Source organism: Haemaphysalis longicornis, unplaced genomic scaffold, assembly GCF_048455015.1.
Source record: "Haemaphysalis longicornis isolate Haplotype H1 unplaced genomic scaffold, Haemaphysalis longicornis Haplotype H1 scaffold_12, whole genome shotgun sequence".
NCBI classification, from domain to species: Eukaryota; Metazoa; Arthropoda; class Arachnida; order Ixodida; family Ixodidae; genus Haemaphysalis; species Haemaphysalis longicornis.
The window spans coordinates 77,291,404-77,310,975 of record NW_027526225.1 but is presented as its reverse complement, the minus strand read 5'-3'; the positions used below and the strand labels follow the sequence as shown (position 1 = coordinate 77,310,975).

At 47.9% G+C, this 19,572-nt stretch overlaps 1 protein-coding gene across 1 annotated transcript in view; it reads right to left on the bottom strand.

Moving 5' to 3' along the window:
• LOC144161684 (uncharacterized) overlaps positions 1–9,510 on the bottom strand; it is a 49,654-nt gene extending 40,144 nt beyond the window's left edge. Inside the window, exon 1 of the mRNA XM_077692309.1 lies at positions 9,325–9,510. Coding sequence (XP_077548435.1) covers positions 9,325–9,510 — 186 coding nt within the window. The remainder of the gene's footprint in view (positions 1–9,324) is intronic.
• Positions 9,511–19,572: the final 10,062 nt, after the last annotated feature.

The following is a 19,572-nucleotide window of genomic DNA, read 5'->3' as shown; positions in this document are numbered from 1 at the left end:
ACCGTGCAACGGCCTGAATTTCCACAAACAATACAGACGTGGCGGCAGTGACACCGGTAATCGCTGCTACAATAGCGTAAACACAGAGAATTGGTCCAACCAAATAAAACAAATCAAGAAACAAGAAAAAAAACATGGCGGGAATGGCGAAATATTACGCATTAGTAGACAATTCTCTGAATTTATGCAGATTTTAGATGCAACGCATCTCTTTAACTCACCTTGTCCCGCGTCGTTGTCGCGGCGTAGTCCACATCCCTCCCCCATTCTCCTCGCCGCGGCAGCTGCGCGCTCCGCCGCTCTCACCGCAGCGCCATCTGTGCGTCAGCGCGGTCAGCGCACAGCTTGCGCTCGGCTGCGCTCGCTCCCGTCGCCGTGCCAGCTGTGCGTTAGCGCGCAGCTTGCGCTCGGTTAAAAATTTACACCATCTTCCCGCGAGGGGAACCATGGGGTAGATGCGACGTATCGGGGGGGAACATGCTGCGTAAATAGGATACAGAACAACAGCAATCCACACGCTGACATCGCTAACATAACGGAAACGCAACGGCAACCCCCGATGTGTCGCATCTACCCCATGGTTCCCCTCGCGGGAAGATGGTGTAAATTTTTTTTATTATGTGCGGGTTTTCCTGGAAGCATTAGAGCGTTTTTCTTAAACTTTGGGGGCTTTACAGATGGCACGGACTGCTTTTCCTAATTTCAAAGCATTATTCAGTTTTAGGGAAATGTGCTTTCTACACGTACATTTGGTACACGTGCAATGTAGAAAACGTAAAAGATAGAATACAAATAAAAGAACCGAGGCGGAATTTTTCGCATTGGCCATAAGCAAAAACAAAGCGCAAAATTATAACTTTCAAGGAATTGTTCACAAAAACGTCAAGCTCAAACAAAGCAGCATCGTTCGTTCAAAAGTCATCGGTTCGGCAGAGTGGGAACTTGGGTTGTCGTAACGTTCTCCCGGTCCTACACTAATTACCAATTTGTCGGGCCAAAGGACACAGCAAAAGAAGATCATTAAGCCCCTTTCGAAGACGCAGTCAAGCCCGAAGGACAAGTTCAACCGAATAATGAGCGCCGCCCGGAATTCAGAAGGCTTTACGGGATGAGGAAATGAACCACTGTGAAGGTGAGAAGAAGAAACTAAAAAAAAGTGAAAAGTCTCACTACCACAGACAGTGTGCTTGAAAATAATAAAGCCTGTAACTGTGTTTCGGCTATTCGAGGCCTCCGTGATATTGGATGTAGCTGGACTCAGTGAATATATGTGATATTTCACGGAAAGCTAACTGCAGAACGTTTTTTTTTTAATTTTCGAAGGAAGAAACTCGAACAAATGGAGATTCTAAGGGGCATACATGCTACACTCAACGTTTTGAAGGGCGCGCCAAGAACATAGCTCTGGGCTACAAGCATGTCGTATATAAGTTTTTTTGCATGGGGACAATTTCGGCAGAACCCATTATTCCGCGCCCCAGAGTTTGTGTGCCTGCGTGTGCGCTACATACAGATATCTAGCTTTATAGCACATATCACAAAAATAAAAACGTCATGATCAGTTCCAGGAATCGAATTCAGGCCCTACTAGACCGAAGGTGAGTGCCCACGGCAAAGAATGTTTCGCTCTGTTAGCTGCGAGATCCATTTTGATTGATTGATTGATTGATTGATTGATTGATTGATTGATTGATTGATTGATTGATTGATTGATTGATTGATAATAGAATACCTTTTTTTTGAGTGATAACGTTTGTTATATAAAAGATGCTAATGCACTCATGTTATGCGACTCTCCAAATTTTTGCGCGGCTTTTAGCAGGGGCTCCAATATAATTTCAACCCGCCGCGGTGGCTCAGTGGCTAAGGCGTTGCGCTGCTGAGCACGAGGTCGCGGGTTCGATTCCCGGCCGCGGCGGCCGCTTTTCTGATGGAGGCGAAAAGCAAAAACGCCCGTGTGTGCGAGATTTCGGCGCACGTTAAAGATCCCCAGGTGGTCAAAATTATTCCGGAGCCCTCCACTACGGCGCGCCTCGTCGCCTGCGTTGCGTCGGCGCGTTAAACCCTACAATCAAAATCAAAATCAAACCGAATATAATTTCCCCTGTTAAAGGTGGTAACCGTCCTACGTCATATTCCGCCCTTTGCTTTTCCTACTCCAGCATGCCAATGTTCCTGTAGTCGCCCCTGTTCCCTGTATCTGTGTTATCTTTAAACCATGGCGCTTCGGGAAGCCGAATATTTCCCTGATATAGATTTGGATGGCTACGATCGTATAGTAATCAGATGTGCGTAATTGTTTCTATTTTCTTTCCGCAGGCCACACATGTGCTGTTATTTCGGGTATACTTCCTCCCCAACAAAGGTCTTCGTTCTAAAGCTACCTTCTCTAGCCTTAAAAAGCAAAGTACTGCTTTAGTGTTATCGTAAAGAATTTCGTTACTAATAATAAATTTCTCTGCCCTGTACACCGGTAACGACATCTTCGATTTCATTTTTTTCCTCCACCTGTTCGTTTCTGTGTTTTCTGCCTGTGTTTTTGGTTATCTTGGCTATCATCGCAGTTCCAGCAGCCTTTATATATTTCAGCGTTAGGCTTTCAGTATTTCGTATTCACGGCGTGTCTGCGATTTTCATCTAGAGGCATCTAAACATTATGCCGTCCATTTACAGAGATACATTGTTCTAAACATCACCTCAAAACATATTTTACTCTGAGCTTCTCGAACTTCAGAAGATAAATCTAGAGTGTTACCACCCGATGTAAAAAAACGAAGCTATATAAGGTGCTTACCAGCATTGAAACCCATGGCGCTTGCCTTATGTGAGGGACTGACGAAGAATATTAAACAGGCTTCAGGTACCAGGCTGGGAATTCTGGCTTGCTTCCTTCTTTTGTTGCTTCCTTCATTCTTTGCTTCATTCCTTCCTTCAATTCCTTGCTCCCTTCTGCACTTTCTTGCCTGCAGGCATAATGACTAGGAACGTCGATTTTCGCATTTTATGCGTTTCACGACATCTCCGGGACAAAAAAAAAGTGACCGCCATTTTTGTTATTGATTTTACACGCAGCATCGATGCGCCGAAGACCTTTATCGATCGCATGTAAGAGCGGCCAGGACAGTCGAGAGGCTCAATGACAAAACGGCGCGATTGCGACGTACACGAGTCGTTATGGGAAGTGGTATTGACGAAATCTGGATCGCAAACCAGACAATGGCCGGTGTGCGAAATCGAACGAACGAATGGAATATTGTTGCGAAAACCTGATATGCCGATACTAGTGCTTGACCATTGCTATCGCGGCACCAGAGTTGCAAGTCGCTCAAGCAAGCGGAAAATCTGACAGACTGAATTCGGAGAAATGTGTAGGGTTCGCGAGTGTAGGCTTTGTTAAACAGATGCATGTCGCGATATGATCTCTTTTGAAGAAAAACTTCTTGAAGGCTCCGGCAACACCATTTCAAGATGGGACATTGCTTTTTGTAGCCTTATGCGAAGATTTCATACTGCCCCCTCCCGTTTTTAACAAAGGAAGACATTTGTTTGGAATATCCGGGAATTAATCTCACCGAAGTAAAAGTAAATCCGTAATGTTGTTTCTACGTATGTAACAAGTTCCTAATAGGTAAGCATATGAGCGCTGTTTTAAACCCCATAAAATTCAGAACGGGTGAGCATTTTTACATTGTAAGGGCAGAATAGCTTCACAAAAACAACCCCTGTATTGCAGACAGCGCAAAAGCTTTCGTACAGGAGGTTTATTGCTGTTTTGAACTTGACTCTGCAGCTATATTAACCTTTGCTTTTTCTAGCCATGTAAAACAGGAGAAAGCTAGTGAAATAACCAAATAACTGGAGATTCGGTGTCGCAACAACTTGAAATACTGAGAGAGAGAGAGAGAGAGAGAGAGAGAGAGAGAGAGAGAGAGAGAGAGAGAGAGAGAGAGAGAGAGAGAGAGAGAGAGAGAGAGAGAGAGAGAGAGAGGCTTGATGACTTTATTTCCTGCCGGGGGCTACAGAGGGAAGGAACAGGAGGGGGACGACGCGGAGGAGGAGAGAGGATTGTTGAATAAGATGTCACAATTCCAGGTTATGCGGTCCTCCTAATCTGTTACCGTCCTTGTCTTCTTTGCGCTAAGCCTCCAGTTGGTACGTACCAACTCGCCCGACGACATGTGTTATTGAAGGTCCGTGAAGCCACAATTCCCATAAACCTGTCGCGATCACTAATAGTTTGAGTTTTCTAAGGAAACAGGTACACGAGAACGTTTAGGACGAAACTCGGAACCGGTTATCATACCAGCTGGCAATGACCCCTGGTTATTGTATTAAAAAAAACTGAGCGATGTCGTATTTTGTGGTTCGATTATCCGGAATGTATATTAGTTCATATTATCAGACAACTGGCAGATTATCGGCTATCGCTGAAACGCTGAAATAGTACACTTCTTTCATTGGCAGAACAATTTACGAAGATAAACTGGGTGACGGTGCATGCCAGCAACCATATGTTTACATAAAAACACCCACAGCACCAAAGTCTGCTGACTTTCAGGTGTGCACCTCAAGGAATTATGTGCTTAAACATCACAAGCAATTATTGAGCATTTTAACATTGCTAATGACACTTGAGCCAGTCGGTTGTGTTTAAAATGACCCTGCAACACTTCAGATAAATGCTTTCACTCTTTCCTTCGCGTCTGAAAGCCCTGCTAAGGCTATAGTTATCGCCAGCACGGAGCGGCACTGCGTGATTTCCTCGTCGCAGCATATCTGCGTTCTTGTTCCTGCTTTGCGTTTGAGGCTTTCATTTTAAAGTGGCTACCGAATGAGTTCATTGCTGCAACTGAAGGAAAGCCGGTTAATCCAAGAACGCCAAGACCGAGAAAGAGAGAACGATCTTTTTAGCAAGTTTCAAAGTTATTAGTTGGGCATAGAGCAGTAAATTTTTTGCTGAGGTACTTTTCGGCCTCCTTATCTAGGTACTTCATTGGTTGGTTGACTACGTTCGTCAACTATTGAAGATTTCAAAAAAAGTTGAAATAAGCTTTGCAGGGTCCCTTTAAGTGGTATTACTTTGCGGTTGCCTCAGGTGTAGCTTTTAACCGCGTTAGCTCACCCTTCCCTCTATACGTAGGGTTGTTCGTTCACGGGTTTTATATTATTTTAAAATCTGGCGGGGGGGGGGGGGGGGGGGGGCGCGTAAGAATCGAATGAGCTGTACCTGATAATGGAGGAGAAATCGATTTTACTCTCAGACTATTCCGCAGTTCTTTTTTTCGGGTTAAATGTACAGATATACTAGGAATTCACAGTTTATTTTATCAGAAGGTATGACGACCTTCTTACTAACGCGTTAAAATTAGTGTTTGTTTCAAGCTGTTTTATGCTATCACGGTTTTCTAGCAAAAACTCTCCAAAATTTGGCGTTTGTTTGGAAATTGATCAGCATCAATCACAGTAAAGATGATTGATAGCTTCCAAGAAATGAAAAATTTCATTCACGAAAAGCTCGTCATCGATTTTTGCTTGCTTTCATACGTTATCATCTGCACGCGCACTCGGTCTCCATTAAAGACCTGTACGATCGTTGAACGCATCTCAGCCGGCAGAAAGTTCTTTTCACATTACAGACTCCATTAGCTAGCCACAACAATGTCAGAGCCGGATATGCCAGCCTGGGGTAGCGATAGAGTCATGCCAATACTCAATGAAATCGGAAGATGCGTTTGTCGGGCTTCCAGCAAATAATGGTTGCGAGCGGCGGACCATCAGCGCACGATTGTGCAGAACGATACTTTTAAAGGGTCTAATTCTGGGAGAAATCGAGTTTACCCCGATTCTCCTGGAACATGTTCAGGGTGTAAAATTCCGGTAAAATCGGGTTTTACCCGGAAACGAACAACCCTATCTGTATGCCGTATTCTAAAAGATGTAAGCGCGCAAACGGCGTAAACTAGAGATGTAAATGACAAACGGCTTGGCAGCGTTGCAGTGTCGATGACCAGAGAGAGAGAATAAACTTTCTTTATTGAGGTGGTTTCCTAAGCAATAATCGCCGCCTTGTAATAAATCTGCAAGTTTCATTCATTAGAGAGTTCAGCATAGTGGCTGGCGTACGCTATAGGCTAGGGGCTGCGGGTACGGAGACCTGGCATGTCATCTACGCCCCGCCGAGCTTGCGCATTCGTTCCCATGAGGGGTGGCCTTCCTGGCCGTGTCCGCGCGCGCATGCGCAGTCAGGTCCCGGTAGCCCCCGACCTTGGTGTAGAGTACGCTAGCTGCTGTGCTAAAACTCCCTTTTATGTCTATCGCGTACTTTCGACATTGGTAGCTATTTTGCGTAATAGTATAGGACTGGAAATTTTTCCAGCCTGTGTGGCCAGCTTTACAGAAACCCAGGTAGCGCGAACAAAACCTCTACGGATGCTTTGATATGTTGATTGAATTTCTGTTGCAGCCCTACTTGTAGTAAAATATTAACACCAGTGTCACTGAATTATAACAAACCCGGACAACTGCACGCAGCGGGTTCAATTCCCAGCCGCTGCAGCTGCTTTTCTGATGGAGGCGAAAAGCAAAAACTCCCGTTTGTACGAGGTTTCGGTGCATGTTAAGATCCCCAGGTGGTTAAAATTATTTCTGAGCCCTCCAGTATGGCGCGCCTCATTGCCTGCGTTGCGCCGGATCGTAAACCGTAAATGACGTCAAAATCACAATTGCACGCACTATTAGACAGGCCCGTGTCGTTGTCCCTGTAACTGACCGGAATATTCTACAAGGCATTAACTTCTGCGTTGAAATGGTTTCGTCTCTTAGGCCTACCCGGATTCTGCCTAGGTTCTCTTCCCCATTGCAGCTTAGCAAACCAGACATCGTTGTCAGGTTGACCTCCTGCTTTCTTTCTTGTCTTGTCTCTCTCATTCGTCCATGTACCAGATATCATTTTTGAACCAGATATCATTATTTACCTATATTGTTAGATGCCTGAATTTGTCTTAGGGTCGCTCACGATCTTGGTTTATCGGACGATTGTCTATGACCACAGAATTCAAGATAGCCCATCCTACCACTTCCACGGCTGCAGAACGTACCGCCATCCGTTGCGCCCTTTCCACCATGAGCAAGCCTCATGCCGAAGATGGGCGATCTTCTGTGACTCCAAGCCTGCCCTCCAATCGCCCCAGTCTGTCCTGTGCCGTGGGCCTCATGAACAGCTTCTGGCCGAGATCAGACTACTGTATGACCATACTGCTCAAGCGGGTCATGACATTGCCAGTGGCTTCCCAGTCACTACGGCATTGTGGGCAATGAAAGTGCGGAAGCTGCCACCCGCTTGGCACAGCAAAAGTCGGAGACCATATCCATTCCATTATCCAGGACTGACGCCGCTAGGACTCTCCGCAAACTTGCCCGGGAGACCACGATAGCCAAATGAACTACCCAAGAGTTCACACGCTCTCGTATTCATGCCCTGGACCAGCATCTCCAGCGTCCTCTTCCATAAATGCCTCCCACGGACTGATGCATCCATTATTTGCCGTCTCTGGCTTGGAGTCGCCTTCACAAATGCTTACTCCCATTTGATGAAATGACAGACAGTGAGACGCGTAAAGTCTGTGACACACCGGAGACCATACGCAATCTACTATACGAATGTCCACGTTTTTCATCGGGAAGAAGGCAACTCTCCTCAACTTTACGGAAGCTCGATTCTCGGTGGCCGTTTTCTGAGGAGAAAATCCTGGACCCGTGGCCGTCACCGTCATCTACTCACAAGGCGACAATAGCACTCCTGTGCTTCCTAAAAACAACCAACTAGCAGAGAAGATTGTAGAGCAAAAGTCTACTCTCTATGAAGTAAATGAACTATAACGTCTATAGTGTCGTAACGTTGGTCACATATCTTTACGCTCTGTTCTTACCTTCCCCTTCTTTGACTGTTTTCATCTTTTTTCCTACTGTTCCCCTTCCCCACGTGTAGGATAGCAAACTAGGCCACAACCTGGTTGACATTCCTGCCTTTCCTTTACCTTTATTCCTTCCTTCCTTCCTTCGGTCGCATTGCATTCAGTACCGATAATGGTCTTGCTGATATGACAACAGGGGAACTAGAGACGAAGTACACCGATATGTTATATATATGCCTACAAGAGAAAGCACCGTACCCTACTCAACGAATGGGCTACACACTTCGTTTGGGCCCCTGAATGCAGAAACCTTGTAACGTAAAAGTAAGAATTTAACGACTGCGCGCACAAGCCGCGGTTTTCTTCAGTTTTCGCGCGGGGCCGTATACACTGCCTGAAACTATCCCGAATACGTATTTTAAGCTATTCGTGCTTGAGTGGCAGTCGCAGAAGAACACTTTTTTTCCGGCAATTTCAGGCTGCGTGTCATATCGACGGAATGATTAAGCCCGGAATTGCGCACCGCCGCCTGCCTTTATTGGTTGGTATCCCTACGCGCATATTAGGAAAACCCGAGTGATGTATGATGGCACGTCTGTAGTTCTATTTATTTCTTCGCATTAATCTTTAGACTGCATCTGGCGGGAGAAATAAATCAAACGCCAGATATTAAAAAGTCGAGTTCTCAACAGCCCTTGCCGTTCTTTTCTTTTTTTTTTGCGTCTTCTGTGCCCGTTATGCGGTATGCGTATAGTGAACGCCTCTCCTGCGAACGTTGGACAAGCGTCATATTTAATTTATCGCCGTGCCTGCTGTTTATTTTTCTTATCAGACAGAGACGCGGTGAACATTGTAATATTACATACATACCTTTCATGTTACGTAACAATACGCAACATCATGAACGACTTGACAATGTTCGCATGCGATATGCAAAACAGTTTGATGTAAACGTACATTGTTTCGTACCATTGACGTTACGCGATCGCATTTGACTGGCGGAATAACCGTGGTTAGCTTTACCTTGTCAGAAGCTTTTATAAGAGCTGACCGAGTGGTGATGTTGCCGGAACAAGGACAAATTTGTGGCCAATGCTTCTCGACATTGCAGGGTTGCTAGCGCCTTCTTTTCAGCTTGGTTCTGGCCCCACAAAACGGTTATGGGGTCCCACTCCTGCCCTCCAGGGTGTCCCTCACAGCTAACTGTAACCCACATCGCAGGCAACACAATTTAAGAAAGAAAGCCCGCCTGGACTGGACTGGAAAAGACTGTATTGAAACAAACCCTGCAGTAGGCAGGAGCCGGGTTACGGCTCCGCCTCGACGTGGCCTGGCGTCGCGCCTTCTTCTGCGACCCTACTCGTCACAAGCCCGTTTTACGGAGCCCGTGCCTTTCGAGCGCGGCGAAGACCTGCTGGATGGCCCATGACTGGTCGGTCTTGCTTGCAGATTCGATGGCTCTCTGTAGTTTCTCCGGACACTCTTCGAAGTGCACGCCATCTGGGTCGGCGGCACAGTCCCACATGATGTGCCACCAGTTGGCCAGTCCTTTCTTACAAACACTGCACTGGTCCCTCGGGTACTCGTCCGGGTACATTCGGTGTAAGGAGGCCGGCGACGTCGCCGACGCCGTTTGGAGTCTTCTTAGATGTATCGCCTCCTCTCGGCCCAGTTCTCGGTGGCAGTCGATGCCATTTGGACGTCACCTGCCCTGGCCGTATACACTTCACTTACAGTGGGGTGTCCCTGAAATCCCACTTCTTCATTGCGATTAGGGGGTGTGAAAGGACACTCAACGTGTAATTAAATACACCTTTCAGTTTATAGAGCGTTGCTATAGATGTCGCATGTGTTGTGCATCGGTGGTAGATGCCTTTATTATATCCCTTGTAGGAAGCAGACTCGGTTGGTGTGGTTGATGCGGCTTCCTACATTTATTTGGAGAGCGTAGGCCCGGCCAGAAGCTCCGGGCCTACGCTAGTGTGTCAGTGAAGGTAATTTATTAAGGCGAACTAGTGCCTCCCAGCAACTCAGCGAAGAAGTTTCTTCCTCCAGCACACTACACGCTAGGTAGCCCGTCTTCGCCGCTCCTACTTCTGGCCGGGTCTACGCTCTCCAAATAAATGTAGGAAGCTGCATCAACCACACCAACCGAGTCTGCTTCCTACATGTGATGACCCGGAAGTTCCGCGCCATATACCCGGCCAGCGGCACACCGACATGGCGACGTGGGGGGACGCGCCGATACCGGTGTTCGATGCACGCCACGTCAGAGGATGGTTCTTCAAGTTCGACGCTACCCTCTGGCTCAACCATGTCAGTGTACAGCCTCTGAAGCACTCCATCCTCTGGGAGACGCTTCCGCTAGAGCTCCGCCGCGTCCTCGTCCAACCACCGCTCAGCGCCACCCCTTACGATGACCTTCGTGCTGCCGTGCTCACGCACTACGGCTTCAGCTAAAACCGCTTTCGGACCGCACCAGAAGAGGTACACGGACGCTCTGCGCACGCACCGCAGCCGCCCATTGTACCCTCTGCGCCATTGCCTTCGTCCGCGGACGTCATCTCCAGCGCGGTAGCCGCACCTACACCGACGACACTTGCAGCGGACGACGTCACGGAAACCTACCAGTCACAGCCGGCCTCGGCCGCTTCTACCGCCTCATGCGAGGGCTCTGGCGATCGCGTTTCTGGTGTTACCACCAAATCCTGCCCAACCCCAACGCCTGCTACGCCACCATCGCTCGTCATATGCCCCACAAAGTTGACAGACTGCCCTGCTCCACTGCCGTCGCAGCATTACTCACGCGAGTCGCACGTCGTTGCACCCCTCGCCAACCGCGATGAGCTCACGTCTCCTGTCCTGCTGCAGTCAACAGTGCACATGGATTCTCAAGGACGTGAAAATGCCACCAGTGACGACTGCATCCCGTCCCTCCGGCTACCAACGCAACCCTCAGAAATCTATGCACAATAGCATGTTGAGAGCCCACCCAAGGCCCCAACACCGCAAAACCGGGCTATCGCTCGTGACTTGGATGATCCGACCGTGGCCACCCAATCTCCTGACCAGGCAAAGTCTTTTATTCGGCGCCGCTGTCGTCGCCACCGACGTCTTAAGCAGTCGCCAAAGCGAGTTTTGTCGCAGGGGCTCCTTCAGTGCACGCCCCCAAGCCGTCAATGGTGTCTTGCCCAACGCCTTTGGCAAATACTTGCCAAGTGCAAATTCGTGCAAATTCGTGGCAAATTCGTGCAAATACTGGTCTGCGCTCCGGCACTCGCGTGTCTTGCTGTAGTCGCGCTCAGCAGAGGTGTCATACCACGGACGCGCATTACGAACCTGCGGAACAATTCTGAACCCGAAACCGCGCTCGAAACTTCCACGTCACGGACATCAGCCTACTCGAACCGACAACCGAACGCCGATGTGCACGCATCGCAAGAGGCTGCTCGTGGAGCGGCAATTCTCGGAGCATTGCCATTTCGTCTACACCATAGCCGCGGCTCTAGCTTCTTTCACTTCAGGTCTTCAAAGCCTCCCGCTATTTCGTCCCCTCCGCTACTACCAGCCAAGACCACCCGACGGCTTCTCCTCACCGGATGCTCTCACGGGACTGATCACGACCACCCAAAGACATGAAACGCGGACATACATTACTTATGGCCCCTTCTGTACATACATGTACATAGTGCATAGCGCATTTTCGTGCATTGTTATTTACCTTTGTTACTTTACCGCGCTTCACGCTAGGTAGGGGGGGAGCCCTGTAGCGACGCCATCGCCATGATCACCATCAGCGCCCAATCATCATCACGGTGCCTGGCCGGCGTCAGCAGTTGCACGCGACAACAGATGGAACGTCGAGACAGCAGCTGGGCGGCCGCCCGTACTGGCCGGGCCTACGCGACCTGAATAAATGTAGGAGGCCACAGCACCCAATCGAGTCTGCTCCCTACACACTCAATAACAACCTGGTACTAGTACCGCCCACCATTATACCCCCAGGTCTGGGATGCTGCTTGGTACGGCAGTAGGTAACATCCCCTGTTACCAGGGAGGCTTTTACTCGACAGGTGGCATTATAGTAGCGATGGCTTCCTGGCAAACAAACGGCATTTTTTTCAAGAGAGCCCGGTTTGAACACCCCAATTGAGTATTCGGATGAAACCTCCCATATCGGGAAAGGCCTTCGTCCTGCAGTGAAATAATGAGGCTGATGATGATGATGAGGATCATAATGAGTAATCATGAGAAGAGAGGATCATAGGGGAGGGATACAGGAGAAGGGAGGTAAGACTGGAAAAAGCACGAGGGGAAGGAGGGAGAGAGAGGAGGAACCTTTTTGTGGAAGGGGCGGCAGGACTGCTAGCGTATTTCAAGTCATTTGCACCGAAGAAAGCTGACATGCGGCCATTTTTAGATGCGAAGCATCTCATGCTCGTGGCTGTGTCCCTCTCTCCCTTGTCGTTGTTGTCCGCCGTCCACACACCCACTGCGCATGCCTGGCCAGGCACCGCTGATGATGATTCTGGCAGGATGCCTCTAAAGATTGGCCAACTAAAGAATCCATCACGAGATAGCTTCGCGTTTAACCACCGTCGTCATCTTCTCGTAGGGGAACCCTGAGTACCATGGACCCTGAGTCGACCCTATGGCTGCTTCGCATACTACTCAGGGTTCCCATGCGGGAAGATGGTGAAATTTTTTTTAGCCAAGAATTTACACTTCGTGAAAGCCGAAAGTCACATCGCGTATACAAACCCGCACTCTGTACCGAGACCTCATTTTAGCAGTACCGGATCCTTAGCTTGCAGCTGCTTTTTTTTCTGGTTCTTGTTCCTTCTATCACTGTCAGTGTTATTGTACAGGAACTGCAAGAAGCAATATCTTGGGTTAGCAGCAGCTTCTACCTGTCTGGTACTACTAGAAATGCGAAGTCAGTTCGCACATATAAAATCCAACATACGAACGACTTCGGAAGAGGAAGCAGTCCAGGAAGTTTGACGTACAAACGTGATGGTCTTTCCGTTGTATGTATGTTCCGTTGTATGCTTACACACTGTGAGAGATTACCAAACATCAAGTAAAACAAGCTCTTTCGATGTTTAAAGTTTAGCAGAAAGTGTAATTTTAGCGAAGATAGAGGTAACCACGAAAGAAAAATCTAGTAAGTGCAACATTCCTACATCTCTGTGTCCACTTTCTTCTAGAAATAAGCTCCGCAGTGGCGTGCCTTAGAGACTCAAAGGGTTGAGCGCGACTTGCGCGTTGCCTTCTTTGTGAAAAGGGAAAGTAGAAAGTTAAGGAATAACGGTCGAGGGGCCTGGCTACAAAAGCTGTATATATGCTTGTCAGAGGTAAGCCAATCCGATGCGATTCGAAGCTTCTCTGGGAGCGAGATTTATGGGGTCCGCTATAGCAAAAGCCGGAGCTCGCGACCCGAAAGAAATGAGGTCGTTATTGGCAGCCGCTTTTCAAGTCGGCTCACGATCCGACTTAAAAGTTGGCCGGCTGACCAAAGGGAAAAAAAAGTTCTTTGATCACACAACACGGGCTCACGAAAAACTTATGGCTAACGGGGAACGGACGGAATTGGTGTTAGGGAGCGACGGACCGGGAACTACAAGGACGGGGAAAGTAAAGGACGGGCGGCGGTAATGGGGAGACGTGCTTTGAAAACGAAATCTGAAGAGACATCTTACATTTTTTATTCTTCTGAAAGACACCGTACTGCCCCCTATTCTTTTATTTGAAACACGGTCTATCTTATTCGCTTCCTCTTTTTGTTTACCGAGGAAATCGGAAGCGAGCCTCTGATGTCCGGGTCAATTCTCGATTCGGCCTTACCGGCATGGTACTCTGAAAAAGAACTTCTCAAATTTGGCACAAAAAAAAGGGAAATAGAAGTGATCCCGCATTCGCGATGTTGCGCCTACAGCCCCCCACACGAGCGCGGGTCTCTTGAATTAAGTATTGATGCCCGAACTTCGTCAAGCTGTGCTTCGGCAATTTTTATTCTATGAGTACCTTTTTTTGTTCCGAATGTAGCTGTTTCTGGCCCTTATGAAGCACCGGAAAACGGGAAAGAAATGTCCAAAACGAATTCCTGCCTATTTTTTTTTTCGACCGCAGTGGCAAGGAAGGCTGTATTAATGTAGCGAGGGACAGATGACTCTTCGTCGCAGCGCTTTTAATTGCCACTATATATTGCGAAGACAGCACCAATTCATGCGATATCAACTCGTGGAAGAACTACATCAACAATGATGACGACGACAACGACGACGGCAACAACAATGGGAACAAAGCAACACCAACGACAACAACGGCAACGACAACAGAAACGACAATGCCAACAACAACGACAGCAATAAACAATCACAATGACAACAACGGCAATGACGACAACAATGATAATTACAACAACGACGAGGGCAGCGGCACCCTGGATGATGATTAAACTCCCGGGGAAACTCGACAATACGCCGTGAAAAGTTTTTGCGTCGCTGGTTTGCTAGACCACATAAGGAATCTCGCTTACGTCGAATTATAAAGAGCCCAAGTCCTGTCGCAGTCGAAAGAGACCACAAGCTATACCTTAGACAGCAAGATATCTCTAGAATATCACCGAGATGAAGCGACACAGTCACACCAAACGGTAAACCTTCACAGCAGACGTGATTGACGAGGTATGTAGGTTTAAACGAGCAGGAGGTTTGTCCATGTCGTCAGACACCACCAGATCATTGGTGTTTCACAATGAACACATCAAGTGTGACTACGTTTTGCCAAATACCTGTACTATAGCACTACCGGAGACGCGCACTGATCAGCCAGTCTAGTCATCCCTATTTCAGTTTCTCCCTTCAGCCAAAATCATCGAGATGACTCGACTCAGCTTCTGGCCTATCATTTAGGTAGATCCTTTGTCTTTCTTCCGAGCTTAATAGGACATCTGTTACGTTTGCGGACAAGCTGGCGTGTGCCTCGTACCACGAAAGTACTGAACGGGAAGACAGGAACGTTTAATCTAAAGAAAAAAAGGGCGAATTCAATCGCATTCGGTTTAATTCCAATATCATCCACCGGGGGGCGACGCGCCACAGCGTACCACGTCTCTCGTCGGGCGAAAACAGTGGGTGAGTAGCCCCCCCAAAATTGACGTTAAAAAATAGAAACAATCCAGATAAATCAAACACGATTCCAGTCCAATCCGATTTCACCCACCGGAGGACAACCCGTGTACCACTTGCCGTGTACAATGAAAGTGCTGTGAGAACATTCTGAGAGCGTTTACCATTAGTTAAAAGGCGTTCCCAGAAATTGGAGGCGAGGGAACAGCACTTGAGACAAATTAAGAGACTAAAAAAAAATTGTGGAACTGTACGCATCCGAATACGAATGCTTGAAGAGGCCATTGAAGTACCGAGCCGCCATAAAATCTCCAAGGTTAGTGCGCAGACCCGTCTATTTAATAGAGCACGCTCGGTTTCAACGACGCAAATGCGTAGGAGGTGGGACCTGGCAATTCAGAGAACTATATCTCTATAAAAATAGGGCCTCTACGGAGGTAGTGTGCTGAGAAAAATAGAAGGAATCACAGCGAATGCAGCTTTCAAGAATGAAACAAGGCCATTTTATGGCTAGCGGAAGAGGGAAAGAGATAAGAGGAATGGTTGCGACAAGTTGTTATTGCCCCACGTCCCTGTGCGAAAAATTCTGGGTACAGGTTTCTTCTCGTCTGCAAAGATATGGCGCTGTTTATACCACGCTCAGTTTTCAACAGCGCATTCGCCGGTTTACGCTGGTTGGAACTTGGAATTGAAACGAAGCTAGTTAAAACGAAGAAAGGGTCGCAAGGCATCAAGGCGGAACGGGGCACTTTACATTTTGCAGTTAAAACCTTACGGTATACAGTGTCGGCTACCACTTGGAAGAAGGGGCAGTTTTTGAAAGCGACATTGAGTAAGTGAAATTGTGTTTATGACCAGGCTATTTCCACCTAGCAGGTGCCGCGTATACGACCTTTCTAGGCATGCAATGCCTGTAGCAGTACTCAGCGCCTCTTCATATATCTGAGCGAGCGGTCTTGCCTGCTCCAGTGGACATTTCCAGCGCATGTTGCGAAAAATAATACTCGTGAAATGCACGTAATAGCGATAGGACCGCGACCGCACCGTGTCCAAAGTTTCTGGCAAATAACTGATATCCGATGTACTGATGTTTTTTTTTTCCTTGCTACGCAACATGAGTGCAGGGTTTCAAATGAAGATCCGTAGGGCGATGCGCTGTGGTTCAAAATTTTTAGATGCGACTGCATCTCATTCACTCGCCTTGTCCCTGCATCCGGCGTCGGCGTAGTTGTCGGCGTCCGCCCCTCCCCCATTCTCTTCACCGCGTGAGCTGCGCTCTCCGCCGCTCACTCCCTCTCCTCTCCAATAGCGAACACTCTCTCGCGAGGGGATTGGATTGGATTCGAATGGATTGGCTTTGATTGGCTTGGCTTGGCTTGGCTTGGCTTGGATTGGATTGGATTAAAGTGGACTGTGTTGGATTGTGTTGCGTCATAGCCGCGGCAGACGCACTGGCGCCGGCGCGTCCCTTCACCGTTATGCGCGCTATAAAACGCGGTGCCTGCGCCGCTCCGCTCCATCGTTCCAGCGCCGTTCCTCCGCTGTCCAACGCTGCAACGTGAACCCCCTATGCGTCGCATCTACACAGGGGTTCCCGCGAGGGGAGGTGGTGGTTTTTTGTCACCTAAAGACGGCACCTTTTAGTTTTTCACAGCACTAGGAATAGTTCGTTGATTGGTGCCTTCAAAGAATTACGAGGTTATGCAAAAAACGACACGACAATATTGTTTTTCGAGGTTGGGTAATAACACCCGTGCCTCACGCACATGCAAACTCACATCAGCTGCTTAATTCCTTAAGGTTTAATGCCATTAGTTCGCTGCTACAAGCAAAATTCTGATGTCATTCCCTTTGATGTCATTTTGGTCTAAGGAGTTCGGCAGAAGTCATTCGCCTTCACGAACGCATTAAATCTGCCTACTCACGAACGCGATGAGCACCAAATGAAACCAACGAACCTCTCATCCCCAGAGTGTTGACGCGGAAACGTAGCTGACCTTCGAAATAGGAAGATTTTTTGTGCACTCTTGGTGGCGAAGTTCTGAAGCAGACGAAGTTCACTAAAACAGGGGCAAAGCGCAAAACATCGTGCTACTCGTCGCTTTGGATTTTTCGGATTTGGCTACCGCTGGCAGGCGACGGCAGCTGCTGAAGAAAACACTATTTTTCACAGCGTTGTCTTTCACAAGAAATATTTTTAACCATTTGAGACGTTTTAGTTAGATGTAAAACTTCTAAAATGTCTGTGCATTTCTCTTTTTGGTCATTATCACAATCATGCCTAATACATTTATTTCCTGTGCGTTTTCGCGTGTAGCACGGCCCGCCCAAATAATTGGTCTCCTCGATCTGGCTACACTTTCTGCACCAGTGGAGACAGGGCAGCACTGTCGCACTCGATGATGATGATGATGATGCTTAGCGGCTTCCCCTTTGTAACGGGGTGGCGTTGCACAGCGCAACGCCACTCCCTTAGTCGCAACGCCACTGTACAATCACCTCGCCAAAAAATACAAACAAAATAAATAAAAAATAATGTCAAAATAAAAAAAAATACTTTTGCGAAATTTTTGTGCTAGTCTGACTTCTTTGTTCGCATGTCTTCCAAGATTGTTCTCTGCTCTTTTCCCGCCAGCATTTTACCCTCCTTTTACTAACCTCTACTGCTGTCCAGTTCACTTTTCCGCTAACCTTAAAGCCAAGGGCCTCCGGAAGCTGGATGGCTCCATCACTGAGGACTGGACGGATACTTTTGCACTCCGTTACAATATGTTGCATGGTTTCTGGCTCATTTCCGCAGCCTGCGGATAGTTCTTCCTGTACCGGCTCGCGGATAAGCGTTTTTGTCCGCAAGCAACCCGCTCAGGCTTGCCAGTGCAGCGCCACCTGCACCACCACCAGTGCAGCGCCACCAGTGCAGCGCCACCTGCACTTCGGCCCTCGATTTGACGCTGTACTGCACGAGTTCTTCTGCACTTGTGCACTAGCCTCTGTGCGAGTTCTCGTCTCGTGCAAGGTGCAGCTTACTTTGGCCCGTTTTTTGGTGCGCATCGTAGCAGACGGCTCCAGAATGATGCTAGTGTCAGTAAACGGAGTAGAAACGACAGCGTTTCCCGTTTTAGACGACAACGGTCGTCACGTGCAACAAGATAGTGAATTTGTGTACGAAACACAAGGTGAGTGCAGGGTGACGCCATTTCGAAAAAAAAAACCCGAGTGCGCAAATACGGACCGCAGCACACGATGTTTGCGCGCTTTTGCCCTCGATTCGACCGCTACACAGAAAGTGCTAGTGTACGGGTGCACTCCCACTGAAGGAACTGGCGCTGCACTTGCACGACACTTTTGTAAACTAGTGCAGAAAGTGCAGCCAAATCAAGGAGACCTAATGTCATTCGCTATCTTAAGGCTTTAAACGCTCCATGTCATTTTTCATGGACGTGTGGCCCGGGTATAAGTTGCAGCGGTGGACTATTATCGTAGCCCTCGTCATCGGGTCGTAAATGTGTTCTGCGCAGCACGTCGAAAGCGGAATGCTGCGGAGTGACTCTGTGGGTCGCAAGTAGCGGCATCTGGCGTATTAGTCTCCAAGCAAATGACACAAAAGCTTGTTGCCCAGAACTGTTCCCTCACGATTGAAAAAGCTTGTATCTTGGATGTTTTATATCATAGTCTCACAATACACTAATTTCCTTTTAAAACAGTCGTAGACATCTTCCGTACAGCTTTAAAAAATACAACATGATGTCGATGTCGCCATCTAGTGGCAACAATTAGCAATGAGCAACGAGGTAAGCAAAATTCACGCGTCCACCAAATATTTTGCCATAAAATGAGTAAAATAGGTTGTAATAATTACACAGTAACCAATATCGCCTTGCCCAGCGGGATTTTAAAGGAGTAAGAGAGCTTTGCGAGTTCATAAACCCATCTGAACCATTTCAGACGGGCAAGCCTTTGCCCGAATGGGGGCGGCGATTTTGCTCGCCCACTTGAAAAACATTGATTCTCATTTGTGGCACTCTTGAGCATCCTTTATCAAGAATAACGTAATAGATAACATCAACTAAGGTTACTTTTATCGGCTGTACCAAGAATGAAACGCCTAGCGCAGTGAATTCGCTGTAATTAAGACGAGAGGGTACACCTCGCCGGTGCAGGGAGTGGCAACGATAAAACCTTTGCCGGTGAGTTACCACGCACGTTAATTCTCGCGCATGCGTAGTCGACTGCCTAAATCACGGTATACGCAGTACTTTACGCTAGTAAGGACCGGGATAACGGCTAAAAAAAAGCGTCGTCGTCCCATTTGCGACGCCCTTGCTGAAATATCCATGGTAACGATGACGCCACGAACAAATCTGGGCTGAAGCGTCGCCGTCAAAAATCAAGGACATAACATCAAATTCAGGCGGGCAACCAAGGTATGCATGCTACGTTTCGGACTACTACGTCATCGCAAGTTCAGAGGTAACAAACAGTCTTGTCTTGTTGGAGTAATGTCTTTTGTTAGAGCACGAGGTCGC